The 16,195-nt window shown below is 40.8% G+C and overlaps 1 protein-coding gene across 3 annotated transcripts in view; it reads right to left on the bottom strand.

The window, feature by feature from the left end:
- Window positions 1–9,280: 9,280 nt before the first annotated feature.
- The window catches only part of fam133b (family with sequence similarity 133 member B), a 46,805-nt gene continuing 39,890 nt past the window's right edge, over window positions 9,281–16,195 (bottom strand). For all 3 annotated transcript variants that reach the window (XM_068008724.1, XM_068008733.1, XM_068008718.1), the window contains exons 10-11: window positions 12,154–12,201; window positions 9,281–9,972 (exon numbers count right to left, since the gene is read on the bottom strand). In XM_068008724.1, coding sequence (XP_067864825.1) covers window positions 9,889–9,972; window positions 12,154–12,201 — 132 coding nt within the window. In that variant the 3' untranslated portion in view covers window positions 9,281–9,888. The remainder of the gene's footprint in view (window positions 9,973–12,153; window positions 12,202–16,195) is intronic.

The following is a 16,195-nucleotide window of genomic DNA, read 5'->3' as shown; positions in this document are numbered from 1 at the left end:
GACTTGGTTTATAATAAACTGATAACTTTGTTGTTTACTAAAGAAACCTGGTTGGTATGCTTTATCCTAGGAAAAGTAGAGTATATGATTGATTGTTTTGGTAAGTGGGAAAATTTAAATATATGTTGTGACCTGTGGTGAAGTGGGACTGAATTAACAGTGCACTTCTCCCACCTTGGTCGTAACATTGTTTATTTCTATTATTTTCTTGGTTTTCTTTAATTATTATTCATCTATACTACAGAAATTGTGAGCCGATTGAGAGCATTGGTAAATATTATCTTACTAGGAAGACAATTATTTTTGTTAAAATTGATATAATTATGAATAGACAAAATCACAGGGAAGGTGCCTGCTATTTCCCAAGATGCACGAGTGGTTAAGGCTCCACACTGGCACCACACTTGCAGATAGTGTGCCCTCACTGAAAGAAAATTAAACTACTTGTGGGAATTTTCATAGAATCATAAAATGATACAACACAGAAGAGGACTTTCGGCCCATCATGCTCTTGGAAAGTTATCCAATTAGTCCTGCTTCCTTGCTTTTTCTCCATAGATTTCAGGACCCTTCTTCCAGTGTTTTCAGGCCATGGTCTATCTCTCACCACATCCGGACCTTAAGACACCACCCACATAGCTCCCAGTCCTTCAAAGATTTCTGTAATCTAAGATTCCCCCCGTCCACCAATCTAACAGTCAAAAGTCACCCTCACAATGCATTCAAGTTCCAGCCCTCCACCGTAATTCTACTAAACCAAGGACTGCCATCTGGTCTTATTTAGCCCAGATGCCAATCCAAGTATTATTAATCCCCAATATCCTTTATTCTCCAGTGCATTACATGTTGGTACTAGTTGCAACTTGATACTCACCTTCCTGTTTATGCTGGGCTTTTCAAGGTGTATATGATTAAGATTTAGTACAAAACTAAACAGCTAAGCATTTTTTTAAAATGGGAAAACGAACTGAAACGTAGAATTGAATTCCAAAACATGATAAAAAATCCCAGAATAAAAAATGTAATTCCACTTACTCAGAATTTCAATTGTCCTCATGAAAGTACATCACATCTTACATGTCATAACACCCCATTGTAAAATAGCATTTCCTTCAGCTCATCGTTAACAATGTTGTAGGAGATAATAAAAACATTGATGCATAATTGGAAGGATCATTTGGGCATCTCATACAGAGAGCAAATTTATAGCCTCCAGGCCAAGGGAATTGTCCAGTTTCTTTACATCTGTCCACCTTAATTTTGCAAACTTATCACTTTTCCTGATTTTTAGTAACTTCCCAGCAGCTGTTAAAAACAAAGGCAGTTTCATGGTTGTGACAATGCAATGTTCATGATGATCATGGGAGGGGTGGGTGGGGGAATGCAGTGAAAAAAAGAAAGTAACTGGATGCCAATGTAGATCTCACATGTACATCAATTCAAAGTTTAAGACATGAGGACATTCAAGTAATCAATCACATGGGTAAATTTTACCTTTTACCAGATTCTGGAGATAGAAACATTTATAATGCAGAAGAGTTATTACAATGTCAAGTTATGCTTCCTTTTTTAAATCAAATTAGAAGTGAATGCTTGTGCAGTTTTACATGGAACTGAAACTGCAATTGCTATCAATTCTGCATTTCTGTACTAAGGCAAAAGAAAAGTTAAAACTCAAATATTTGAAAAAGGCTGACTACTGCTGTCTGTATTTCTAAGTAACTCTACAAGGTCTTGTTAATCATTTATACATTATGGGACTAAGAAGATTTTCATTTATGGATACTTGGGAAAAGGGAGCTGTCCCTGCTTTCCCTTCCCAAACCATTTGCTAGCTTGCCCCTGAAAAAACAGAAAGAAATGTAGGCACAGTTCAGGTCTGCCCAAGTTACAGCTAAACCCAATTCCCCATTCCTGGGGAATGCTTAAAATCTTTTAAATTTCTAATATTTGTCAGTTCTGGAGAAGGGTCACTGACCTGAAACGTTAACTCAGTTTCTCTCTCCACAGATGCTGCCAGACCTACTGAGTATTCCCAGCATTTCTTGTTTTTATTCCTCATTCTTGGTACTGCTAAATGCCAGCATCTGGAATTTCTACCAGGGTCTCCTAATCTGGTGCTGTAAATTCAAGAGAGATTGATAGAATTCCCAAATGTACTGTAAATAGCTAAAAATGGCAATATACCACCATTCGCATTTAGTTTTCATAGAATATTGGATTGAGTTGTGAAATTCAATCCCCAAAGACCCAGTAAATATCATGTGATAAAAGTGGAATGACATAATCCTGAAAATTCCTATTTCCAGAAACGCTCCCATTGCAATCAATAAAAACAGAAATACTCAGCAGGTCTGGCAGCATCTGTGGAGAGAGAAAGAGAGTTAACGTTTCAGGTCTGTGACCTTTCACAGAACTAGCAAAGGTTAGAAATGTGATGTTTTTTGAGCAAGTGAAAGTGGGGGGTGGGGGGGGGGGGGGGGGGGGAGGGAGGAAGAAGAACAAAAAGGAAAGTGTGTGAAAAGGTAGAGGGCAGGGGAGATTAAATGACAGAAATATCATGGAACAAAAGGCACAGGGAGTGCTAAAAGTTGCAATAAAAGAAAAAGCATTAGTTCAGAGATCAAATGGCGAATTCTCTGACTTACTATGAGCAATTCCATAGGACCTCTATTTGTATTTATAATAGATTATTTTTTCAGCATAGCACACAGTTTCAATAAATATAACACTTGTTTCCTGTCATGTCTTTGTTTCAGTATATAATACAGGTATAATTAAAAAAATGAAAACAGGCTTTTATCTTTTTCTGGTAGAATGAAAAGAAAATTCTATTTGTAGGCAAAACGTTGAATAAACTCAAAATAACTATTTAAGCTTGTTTAAAGACAAGCTTACATTAATCTAACTTGTAAAATTGCAAATATTTCCATATCAATGGTCAATAACTTTATTTAAACAATTTAAGACAGAAATTATAGTCAGTCATGTGATAGAAATATAGAAAATTTATAGCAGAGAAGGAGGCCAGGCAGCAACTGTGGAGAGAGAAAGAGAGTTTACATTTTAGGTTGATCGAATTGAAACGTTAACTCTATTTCTCTCTCCACAGAGAGCGCCTGTCCTGTACTTCCCAGATTTTCTGTCGTTGTTTTGGATTTCCAGCATCCACAGTATTTTGCTTTTGTGCTTTAAATCTATGTTCCCAGTTATTGACCTCTCTGCTAAGGGAAATAGATCCTTCATATCCACTTTATCTAGACCCTTCATAATTTTATATAGCCCAAGTCAAAACAACCCTAGCCTGTCTTCTCAATCATGCCCTCTACATTTAAGTCTAAATCATTTATATATAGCATGAAAAGCACGAGACCTAGAACTGAGCTTTGTGCAACCCAACTGGAAGCAGCCTGTCAAAAGCCTTGCAAAAATCCAGTTAGATTACATCAAACATACTACCCTAATCAATTCTCCTTACTAAATTCAATCAAGTTAGTCAGGCAGACCTTCCTTTAACAAATCCATGCTGGCTGCCCTGGATTAAATCGCGCCTTTCTCAATGATGATTCATATGGTCTCAATTTTTTCTAATAATTTTTGAACCACTGAGATTAGGATGACTGGCCTATAATTATTTAGTCTATCCCTTGCTTTCTCTTTAAACAATGGTACAACACGGGCAGAGAGGATTATACAATTATGGGCAGAGCATCTGCTATTTGCTATAGCAATAAAAACAAAAAATGCTGGAAATACTCAGCAGGTCTGGCAGCATCTGTGGAGAGAGAAGCAGAGTTAATGTTTCAGGTCAGTGACCTTTCATCAGAACTGGCAAAAGTTAGAAATGTAATAGGTTTTAAGCAAATAAAGCAAGGTTGGGGCAAAAGATAACAAAAGGGAAGGTGTTGATAGGACAGAGGGTCACAAAGAATAACTGTAAGTAGGTCATGGAGCAAAGAGTGTGTTAATGGTGTGGTGAAAGACAAAGCGTTACTGCAGAGAGGGTGTTAAATGACAGAATAATGAACAGCCCTGGCCAAAAGCACAAACATGAAAAAAAAAAGTGGGCAGGCTCATGGTAAAAAAATGAATGACGAAACAAATTGAAATAAAAAAGAAAACTAAAAATAAAAAAGTGGGACCAGTCAGGCTCTGAAATTATTGAACTCAATGTTCAGTCCAGTTGGTTGTAGAGTGCCTAACCTGTAAATAAGATGCATTCCTCATGTTTGCGTTGATGTTCACTGGAACACTGCAGCAAGCCCAGGGCAGAGATGTGAGCATGAGAGCAGAGTGTGTTGAAATGGCAAGTGACAGGAAGCTTGGGGTCATGTGTTCGGACTGAGTGAAGGTGTTCCGCAAAGCAGTCATCCAATCTGCGTTTTGTCTCCCCAATGTACAGGAGGCCGCATTGTGAGCGGCGAATACAGTATACTAAATTGAAAGAAGTACAAGTAAATCGCTGCTTCACCTGAAAAGAGTGCTTGGGGCCTTCGATCGTGAGGAGAGAAGAGGTAAAACGGCAGGTATTACACCTCCTGCGATTGCATGGGAAGGTGCCGTGGGAAGGGGACGAGGTGTCGGGGGTAATGGAGGAGTGGATCAGGGTGTTGCAGAGGGAATGCCAACAGCAGAGGGGAGAGGAAGATGTGTTTGGTAGTGGCATCGTGCTGGACATGGCGGAAATGGCAAAGAAATATCCTTTGGATGTGGAGGCTGGTGGGGTGGAAAGTGAGGACAAAGGGAACCCTGTTGCAGTTCTGGGAGGGAGGGAGGGGAAGGAGTGAGAGTAGAGGTGTGGGAAATGGGGCAGACATGGTTGAGGGCCCTGTCAACCACAGTGGGGCAGAATCCTCGGTCGAGGAAAAAAGACATATCAGAAGCACTGTTGTGGAAAGTTGTATCAGAGCAGATGCGTCACACATGGAGAAACTGGGAGAACACACCCTCTATCCCTTTTACACTGATTTTATCCAACTTAGTATTAGGGTATTTGAAATTCCTTTTTATTACTGCCTTATCATTTCTGCACTTTTCAGCAATTTGCCAACCTATTTGTTCTTTTATACCCATGATTGTTCAGGGGTTTATAGTATACACTCAGTGTGATTGCCCCAATTCAACCCATGTGGCTTCATTTGATGATCCCTCTAGTATTCCTCACAATTGTGATTGTTTCTTTAACTAATATTGTACCCCTCCATTTTTAATCCCCCTCTATCTCCTCTTTGAAAACCCTATAACCAGGAATGTTGAATTGCCATTTCTGCCCTTCTTTAAGCCATGTTTCAGTAATAGCTATGGCATCATGCTTCCCAGTGTCTATCTGTGCTCTCAGCTAATGCCTTATTCATGAGGCTCCTTCCATTAAGAACTGAACAACTCCTTTGTTATCTATTTTCTCGCATTTGTTTCCCCTGCCTTCATACTCACTAATTTTCTGCCTTTTATTTCCAGCTTTGCTCCCCTCGCTTATGTATCTATGCTCAGGTTCCCATTCCCCTGCCAAACTAACTTAAAACCCTCCCCAACAGCACTAGCAAAGCTCCCTGGCACGATACTGGCCCTACCCTGTTGAGTTGTAATCTGTTCAGCTTGTACAGACACCAACTCCCACTGAACCGGTCCCAATGCCCCAGGAATCTAAAGCCCTCTCTCATGCTCTATCCTTCTATTTCTGGATTCACCAGCACATGACATCAGGAGTAATCCGGAGATTACTACCTTTGAGGTCACCAACAGAAGTAAACAGATGTTCCGCTGGGCTGAACACTACTGTGAGCTGGATATCTCCCAGTCTGTGACTCAATGCTCTCCCACAACTTCTGGTCATGGATAAGTTAGATGAAAAACCCTTATCACTGGAGCTCGAGAAGGCCGTAGATTGCCCAGCACACAAAAGGGCACTGGGCATGGATGGAATCCCAGGTGAATTGCTCAAGCATCTTGTTACAACCAGGTGAGAAAGGTGTCTAGGGGTCCCTCTCAGCCTTCACCTGGTCTTACTGTAACAGGGTTTAATTTTAAACACACCATGTTTTTAGCTCCCCCTTGGTGAATCCTTGTTCACCACTTTCCAATTATAAGGCAAAGAAACCAGCACAAACTGATTTTCTTAGGTTTAAAAGAAGAAAAGTTGAAATTTATTAAACTTCAACTCTAATTCGGTTGACACCTACGGATACACGATGAGCCCACACTGGCATGCATACACAATATACACATGCAAATAGAGACAGAAAAGAGAAGAAAAATAAAGTGGAGGCAATACTTGAGTTTGTGTTACAGTTCTTCGAGCTCTCTGTAGAGTCCTTGATTGTAGATAGATCTTGCTTTTCGTTGGGGCCCAATATTCTTCATTAACCTTGTTCACTGTAGGAGACTTTTCTCTCTTGGGGTTCATGTGTCTTCCATGGATTCAGAGGCTTGTGAGAAAGAGATGGGAGCAGACAAGAGAGATCTTCAGTCCAGGAGCAAACAGACATTCTCAGTTTAAATTGTTTGTACAATTCAGAAAACCCCAGATTGCCAAGCAGGTTAGTCATGTGATTAACTGGTCTGGCCACGTCTTGGATTGCATCACCTTAGCAGTCTCTGGAATGCTCCTCTAACACGCAATACCTGGTGATCAAGGTCCATTGTGGGTTGAATGTGTCAGGGAATGGTCCTTTGTCGTTCCAATCACCATCTGTTAATATGCAAATGTCTTTTCCAGCCACAGCTGATCTGTTTAACAGGTAACTCCAGTAACAGCTTAAAATCAATGTTCATGACAAAATTAATGTGCCTCATTCTTGGCAGGTGGGGGCCTGGCCTAACAATCTATTGCCACACCTTTATGACCTTCTCCTTCTCAGCTGGAAGGTAGGCTCTGTTCCACAGGAGATGATACGAAAACAAAAGGCAACAGAGGAGACTGCAACTACATAGGCATCTCACTCCTTAGCACCACAGGGCGCTAAGGGTCATACTGAAAAGACTCTATTTACTTGCAGACCGAGCCTACCCAGAAGCACTGTGTAGTTTCCGTGCCAGCAGATCTACTGTGGATAGGATCTTCTCCATATGCCAGCCACAAGGAGAAGTGTAGGGAACAGAGTATGCCCCTTTACCTTACTTTAATAGATCTCACTAAGGCATTCAACACCATCAGCAGGGAAGGGCTCTACAAGATTTTGGGAAAAATTGGCTGTCCACTGAAGCTCCTCAGTCTCATCCACTCCTTCCATGACAACAACATGCACTGCACAGTTTTGATGGCTCCATTTGGAGTGAAGAATGGAGTGAAACAGGGTTGTGTCCTAGCCCCCACTCTGTTTGGCATCTTCTTCTCCGTGTTCCTGACCTTTGCCTATCTGCAGATATGGAAGGAGTCTATTTGCACACTAGGTCAGATTGCTTTCAGCCTTGATAGAGTGTAGAGCTTGCAATGACAAAAACACATCACGCCCTGATCAGAGAACTCCTCAATGCTGAGGATGCTACGTTAGTCGCTCACATGGAAACTCAGCTACAAAGACTCATGGACTGTCTCTCCTGCGCCTGTAACTTGTTCCCCTTGACTATAAGCGTCAACAAAACCGTGGTCTTGGGACAAGGTGTTGCATCTCCGTCCCTGATCACACTAAATAACACCCCACTGGAAGTGGTTAGCAAATGCTGCTACCTTGGGTCCATAGTGACAAACAATCTGTTCCTTGATGCAGAGCTCGATACGTGCATAGTGAAAGCAGCTAGCACCTTTCGCTGACTTTCGAAACACACATAGAATAACACCGAGCTGACGGTTTATAAGGCCTCTGTTCTCAGCACCTTGCTGTACGCCTGTGAAACGAGGGTGACTTACAGCTACCAGGGAAAGAAGCTCAACAATTTCCATCTTCACTGTCTGCGACACAATGTGGATAATTCCTGGCAGGACAAAATCATGAATGTGGCAGTCCTCTCAAAAGGCTGAGCTCCCAAGTGAGTTGGCACGAATCAAACACAGGCGGCTTCGATGGATCGGACATGTCCACAGGATGGAAGGTGGTTGCATACCCAAGGATCTTCTGTATGATGAGGTAGCCGGGGCACCCAAAGCTCTGCTTCAGTGATGCTTGCAAGTGTGACATGAAGGCCCTAAATGTCAACTATCGCATCTGGGGGTCACTAGCTGGAGACACATCCTGTGGACTGGTATGCACTACCACGCTGACCAGTTGCTAGAGCAGCTTGGTAACAGGTGCCAATGTCAAAAACAACTCAGCGAAACTTGGCAGCTTCATGTGCAGCACCTGTGGCAGAACCTGCCTCTCAAGGATTGGCCTTCACAGCCATCAGAAAAAGGTGCACCGAGACAGCCCACCTAAATAGATCATCTTTCGTAGATGGAAGGATGCCAACCCTCCCTTCTGCACTATCCTATTTCTGGACTCACCAGCATGTGAGTAATATGGGGATTACTACCTTTGAGGTCCAGCTTTTCAGATCAGTGATCATGTCCTGAGCCTTCTCTCCTGCTCTATTTATGCTCCTGCCATTTTGACTCAGATCCATGTTTTCGTTCTCGGCTTTCTCTCCTGCTCTATTTATGCTCTTACCATCTCTTTTGTTAATGCAGGGAATTTTGGGGTTAGAGCAGGTTGAGGAAAACAAAAACATATTTCAATATTTGCTTACATTTAAGAGCAGATTGCTCAAGGAGGATCTGTAAATTTAAGTTTTGATGAGTCAAGATTCAGACGTGTATAACTATGCAAATAGAAAGTTGTGTCAGTGTGAATGTTGTGTAGGAATGTTCAAGTTCCTTTTACTTTATCTTCCCAGCTTTAGGAAAGATGAAGAGGAATTTCTCAATTCTTTTTTCCCCTTGAATCAACCTGGGTATTTAAAAATAAATAAATCTGTGCTTACCTCTCAAGGAGATTATGTGGCTGCTGGTGCCTGGGGAGCATGTGGGTTGACGATGCTTAAAGGCAACTGAATGGGAGAGGATTGATGGACCAGCTGTTTTTTTTTGACCATCACTTTTATATGCCTAAATGAAAGTGCCATGTTTTTAAGATGATTACAAAGAACTTTGCTGTGCAAAAAATATAAAGCCACTTCTTTTTCAAATGGAAAACAAAAAGTACACACTCTTAATAGCACAAAGATCATTTTCCCTAGACAAGTTAAGATAAAAGTATCAAATTACTTTTAGCAATATGGCTGACTATTAAAATCACTAAGTGTATCAACAGTAACTGACATTTTAAATGCTCCCCCACTTGATGACAAACTGCAGACAAATAGGACAGATATTTTAGGGTTTATTTTATATATTTTACAAAGTTAAAAAACACTCAGCTCAATACTTTATTAGGAACGATACCACTTCCCATTCAGAAACAAATTGCAAACTAAACACAACAGAAAACTTAAGTCTGTTGAGCTAAAAGGGTCAAGAAATTATACAAAAATAACTTTCTAATGTAGGTCAGATATCATCAGGCATCACTTTCTGTAGAGTTAACCAGTAACACAGTAATATGGAACTGCTGATAAGTTGGAAATTATCAGTTAAGTTTAGATTCATACACTACAGGCACATACAATTGGATCATCTCACATTTAAACAAGTTAACAAGGGACTATGTTACTTATCAAAAATGTTCACAGTTGTTAAACTTAAACCCTACAAAAAAAAATCAAGAGGCTTATTTGTTGTTCATCACCTTAGATAAATAAAAGCAACTTGCAAAGTTACAGAGGTTTGCAAATGCAAGCAGAATTTGGAAAATCATGCATTAAGTAGTGTTCAAGTCCTTTTCCACCTCAACTCTTCAGGTCTTCGCCATGCAGGTTGCAGAATTCAAAGAAGAACTTAAAGATCCACTTTTTAAAATAATTTTATACATTCTTATCTCATGCTGAATCTAAATCTGAACTGAATACTTTTTTTTTCTTTTTCCCATGTTTCTTATGCTTCTTTTTCTTCTTTAATTTCTCCTTAATAAAAGTTGAAAAAAAAACATGCCATCAGTGTAAAAGACAATATTGAGATCATGTAATTCAGATTGGTACTTTATCCTATAATACTGTTTGAAGTGTCATAGAAATAGGAGTCTGTTTTGGTCTAAGTAACTAGCATGGGGTAAGCTCATGTATTCTGCTCTGCACATAGTAGCAATTACGTTTAGGTACTCTCCAAACTCCCATTAGTATCCACACAACTCCTGAATCAGACTCTTAAATAACCAATTAGTTGATAACTCATCAGTCTTGATGTGAAACTTTAATCTTTTCATTCTGGATAATATATTGCAGCAATTATATTCAAATCCCTCTCCAAATACGTGTGTTATACAGAGCAAAGTATCCCTGATGAACTGGAGGACTGAGCATTATCTAAGTTTTTTATGAAAATTTGGACTGAGCTTTGATAGACCATTTCCTTATAGTCAATAGCAGTTTTATACAACAAGCTCAAGCAATAATTTCAGCTAATTTTTTAAATTACATTTTCAAACAATCTTGCTCCATTTCAGAGATGTAGTTTGCATCGTGAAAACAGGTCATAAACAAATAACTACTGCAGTACACAAAGTCACCACGTAGTATTATACGCTCACAGAATTCAGATACTTTAAATTTTTGCAGCAAGGATCATGAAATCAGTGGCAAAGGCATTGGGAGAGAGAATATACCTGGACAATACAAGTCATTGACTATTTTTACTTTTCATTGGCAAGTGGGTAGGCGAAAAGGTGATCGAGATATTTAGGGTTAGATAAAATGAATAGTCAGACTATTTTCACTGGAATACAAGACAGTAAATAAGAGGGAAAATTTTATGACCACAGAAAGGCAAGATTATAAAATAATCTTTACACACAGTGGTGAGGTAGAATGTACAGTTCTCTGCCACAGAGTGTTATTGAGGCAGACATTAGTTTTTAAAATAGCGAATTACAGAGCTTTTTATACAAGAGGAATATTCACTAAGTGACATTAGACTAAGCTCCAACAAAGTCATGTGCACTCTGCATCACAAGTAATTTCCAAAAATCCCTTTATTAAACAGCACTGAGGTTTTGAGCAAAATCTGGTAACTGAAGATAAATTCCCAGAAATATTCAGATTAGTAAAGAAAATCTAGAGTTTAATCTGCTAATGTGTTAGTGTCCAATCATAATCTTTATCACCTAATGTTGCTGTTCCCTAATTGTTTCTTTAATAAGTCTTAGGAGCTGCATAATTTGCCTAATAATTCTTAGTTGCTGCACAAGTGGATACCTTGTGGTTCACTAACTTTTCTCTCCCTTGCTCCCAGGACTGAGGAAGGCCCAGCAACTACTTGGCAATTTACTTTAATAGCTTGGCAATTTACTTTAATAGCTTGGCCAAAATCAGGAACTCACCATGTAGGGAAAATAGGTTGCAACTGACATCTCAGGTCAGACATTGTGCATTAGTTTAACAAAAATCTTATTAACAGGTAACTCAATACTGTACACAGTATTCATTTCCACTCCTTCCCCCAGCAAATAGCGAGAATGCAGACAAGTTCAATAGCCAAGTAACCAGAATAACAATTGTATTCCTCGAACATATTTTTGCAGAATTTAAATAGCAACAGTGCATCATTTTTGCTCTCAGCACCTTGAATACATTTGCGTGGTGGAGAGAGGGGGAAAAAAAGGAAACAGTCATTAGTGGGGAGAGGATGGCATAGTGGTAATGTCACTGGACTAGCAATCTAGAGGCCCAGGCTAATACCTGGGCCACAGGTTCAAAACCCTTCAAGGCAGCTGGTGAAATTTAAATTCAATTAATTAATAGAAATTCAGAATTGAAAGCTAGTCTCAGTAATGCTACCATGAAACTAATCACTAATTGTTGTAAAAACCCATCTGGTTCACCAATGTCCCTAAGGGAAGGAAATCTGCCGTCCTTACCTGATCTGGCCTACATGTGATTCCAGACCCATAGTCATGTGGTTGACTTTCAACTGCCCTCGGAAATGGCCTAGCAAGCCCCTCAGTTAAAGGGCAATTAGGGATGGGCAACAAATGCTGGCCTTGCCAGTGATGCCCACATCCCATGAAATAAAATAAAAAATCTATAATGAGGGATCAGTGTACTGCCAATTTTTTTTTTTACATTGTAAGGAGAAGGTTTAGTACTTACTGCAGCTTTCTCTCTGTCTTCACTATTTTTCTTTTTCCTTGACTGTACCTTAAAAATAAGTGAAATACAGTTAACTACCTACAGGAAATATAAATATGAAATCTATACACCTCAAATACAATTTCAAGGGACATTTATCCATAACATCCATAATGTTATTTAGTTTTGATCGTCAAAATTATTTTCATTCTTTCTTTCATTGCTCATCTTCACATTTACTGTAGGCATGTTTTAAATACCTTTTAATAAAATCGTTCGGGTGATAGTAAAGGTTGTATTTTCAACTCACTCCAAGTTCAAAATAAAAATCTGGGCTGATACCCCACTCAGAGATACTGCCCTTCAAATGAGACAAATAAACAAGGTTCTGTCTGCCGTTTTCAGTTATTCAGATAGATGTTTTTTTAAAAAATGGTATTCTATTTTATGTAGCCAGACAGTGAAGGATGGAACTGGAGTCTACACTTTACACACTTATAAACTTCTATTTACAGAGACACAAATTATAAACATGCACCTCCAAACCCACCAAGCACAGTTTGTCTGCTCTTATATGTAGGAGCCCAAGTGAATCCTCAGTTAATGCCCACCACTTAAATACAATTAAACACCCAATTAATATACAAGTAACACATGGCACTTGAGTTAGGAGTTTTTTTCTCCATTGTTTGGGCCAATATTCCTCCCTCAACCATCACCAAAACTAAATTAACGAATCATTCACCTTTTTGATATGTGTGATCCTGCTGTACACACAATGATTGACAAGGTTGCTTATGCAAGTTACTTTACTCGAGAAAGGAAGTGTTTTGGGATATTTCTGAGATGCAAGGCAGAACTGTATAAAATGCAAGCCTACCTTCCACTTCTTCAGTGGTTTACCCATTTGCTAAACATGTACAACAGTCTAGTAACCAGAATAAACTATTGTATCACGTAAGAAATATAATCACGTTTTCCAACACAAGACTGCACATCCCAAATAGGAACACCTTTAAAGATTTAAATTTCATTCCTTATTGTTCCACAGACTGGTCTATTTACCGGGGTACCATCAGATTCTGGGTTATGGATTGATTTGGTTTTAACAGTGACCTGTTCCTGTCAACCTTCAGTCTTGGGACTTCTGATTCACTAAAAATAATGCCTTTGTATCTTTAGGCTTATGAATTACCAATTTGTTGGAAACTATTTTCACCCCAATACAAATTTTTCTCGAAACAGAGCTGTGGCTACATCATGCAAGGATTAAAAAAAGCAAAAAAGAAATAAAGTCAACAGTACACTTTATACAGCTGGATATTGTAGCAATCAACTATATTTGTAAGTCAGACACTGATGGCAAGTTTAACCACAAAGGGCATCATGGCAAGCGTTGCCAGAAAGAAAGAAAATCATGCAAAACCATGAGGTTAGTTCCATTTTGGGGAAATCAGTAGGGCCTTAGACAGTGGATTGAATTTCATCAGCGCACTGTGCTCCTCAGCGGCGCGCTGTGAAAGCCTTCCGACACGGAAGTGCCATCGCACAGCCCCCACGATATTACGCGCAGGGGCTGATTTAAATGGAGGGGATGGAGCAGTTGCCCTCGCTGATGTAGAGGGGTCGGCCGCCACGTCCCCGGCAACGGCGTCCGATGCCACTTTTATTTATTTATTTTTTTATTTAGAGATACAGCACTGAAACAGGACCTTCGGCCCATCAAGTCTGTGCCGACCATCAACCACTCATTTATACTAATCCTACATTAATCCCATATTCCTACCACATCCCCACCTTCCCTCAATTTCCCTACCACCTACCTATACTAGGGGCAATTTATAATGGCCAATTTACCTATCAACTTGCAAGTCTTTGGCTGTGGGAGGAAACCGGAGCACCCGGTGAAAACCCACACGGTCACAGGGAGAACTTGCAAACTCCACACAGGCAGTACCCAGAATCGAACCCGGGTCGCTGGAGCTGTGAGACTGTGGTGCTAACCACTGCGCCACTGTGCCGCCCACTATCATGGTCACTATCCCCGAAATGTTCCCCCACTGACACTTCTACCACTTGTTCGGCTTCACTCCCTAGGATTAGGTCCAGTACTGCCCCTTCTGTTGTAGTACTATCTATGTACTGTCTCAGAAAGCTTTCCTGTATGCAATTTAAGAATTCCTAAAAGGGCTTCAAGCCCTTGGCAAAAATTTAAAAAGGTATATTAGATTTAATTTGTTTTCAATAAATAATTAGAAGATGCAGGCACTTTCCCAAGCACCCCACAACGGTCTTTTCACTGTCCTATATTCACAAAACTTATTTTATTCCCAATCTGACCTCCCCCACCCTTCTCACCTTTGGTCTTCAACCCCTTATTACCATCCCCACAGCCAATAAAAAGGTGTTTTCCCCGCTCCCCACCCCTCCCGCCCTGATAATTTTATTCCTCCCCCTCCCCACCAGTGTCTTGCCTTGGAATTCCAAAGGCGTGCGAGTCGCAGCCGGTTGAATGTAAAATCAGCGTGGGACGACCGCCATCGGCCGGCAAGTTAATTTGCATTTCATTAATGCTCATTTAAATACTTAGATGAAGGCCCTGCCGCCAAGCAGCAGGGGGTGGGGAGGCCGCACCGAGCCCTTGCTGCCGCCAATATCAGGCAGGGCCTTCGACGCCGGGGGTCGAGGCAGGCCTCTCACGGCAGAATCTTATGGGCACCCCTGCCACGACCCCCAATGTTGAGGGTCTCATAAGATTCACAAGAAATAGGAGCAGAAGTAGACCATATGGCCCATGGAGACTGCTCCGCCATTCAATATGATCATGGCTGATCTTGCGTTTCAATTTCACTTTCCTGCCCACTCCCCATATCCCTTGATTCCCTGCGAGACCAAAAATCTATCTATCCCAGCCTTAAATGTATTCAATGATGGAGCATCCACAACCCTCTGGTTGTTTTCCTACACTGTGCTAAATGGCACATTTTATTTTAAGTCGGAAGGCTTTCAATAAAAAGTGGATTCTTGCAGGCTGATTGGGAATCCTGCCCTGTACTACCTAAAAACAGATTCTGTGAGCTAGATTCCAGATTTAAGTTCAAGTTTATCAAACCAACTTAGCAGATCATTTATTTACTGCTTGTGTAACCTTACTCTGCTGAAATTTGGCTCCTACAGTTACTTACACAATAAGGGACAACACTTCAAAAATAATGAACTGATCATTCAGGACTTTGGGATACCGGAGGATATAAATGCAAGCTTGCTGGTTCGTTGTTTCTTTTGTTATGTCACCTGTATTTTTTGCCCTCGAAAAGATAATCACCTGAGTTATCCAATTCTAGACAGGCTAGTCAATTAGAGCAGAGGTATAGCAGTAAATAGTCACAAATTAGCAGTATTAAAGTACTGTTTTCCCCTCACAAAACTGTTCCAGGCTTTGAACTGGGTTAACAGTCTGGGAAAAGTGAAAGATGCACTGATGGGCGCGAACTCGAGGGTGGATCAAGCCTGTTATCCTGAGCCCCTCCTCTCGGTTAATGGTGCCAGGCCCCGCCTCTTCACTTATAGTGCCAATGCTTGGAACCTGCTCCACAATGCCCTGGACATTCCTCCCAGACTTTCAAACCTCCCTCCCCAAGTTTCCTGATACTAGGACATTCCCCTGCACTCCCCTCCTCCAGTGCTCCCAGATGCTGGAATGACTCCGCTCCCTACCCAGTACTCCCAAGACTTCAAGCTCACTTCTCCGCTCTTCCGATCAAGGTACTCTCCTTCATCACTATTCCTAGGTCTAGCCCAATCCCAGTATTGCCAGACTGTGGAATTCCTCCCTCATGGTATCAGACGCAGCTGACTCAATGTGGTTTTTTTTTTCTTTCATGAGATGTGGGCATTGCTGGCAAGGTTAGCATTTGTTGCTCAGCCCTATTTGCCCTTGAACTGAGTAGCGTGCTAGGTCATTTCAGAGGGAAGTTAAGGGTTAACCACATTGCTGTGGGGCTGAAGTCACATGTAGGCCAGACCAGGTAAGGACAGCAGATTTCCTTCTCTAAAGGAGATT

Source organism: Heterodontus francisci, chromosome 2 (genome assembly GCF_036365525.1).
Source record: "Heterodontus francisci isolate sHetFra1 chromosome 2, sHetFra1.hap1, whole genome shotgun sequence".
In the NCBI taxonomy this organism is placed as follows: domain Eukaryota; kingdom Metazoa; phylum Chordata; class Chondrichthyes; order Heterodontiformes; family Heterodontidae; genus Heterodontus; species Heterodontus francisci.
The sequence above is the reverse complement of the archived record's forward strand: the minus strand, read 5'-3'. Positions and strand labels throughout refer to the sequence as shown.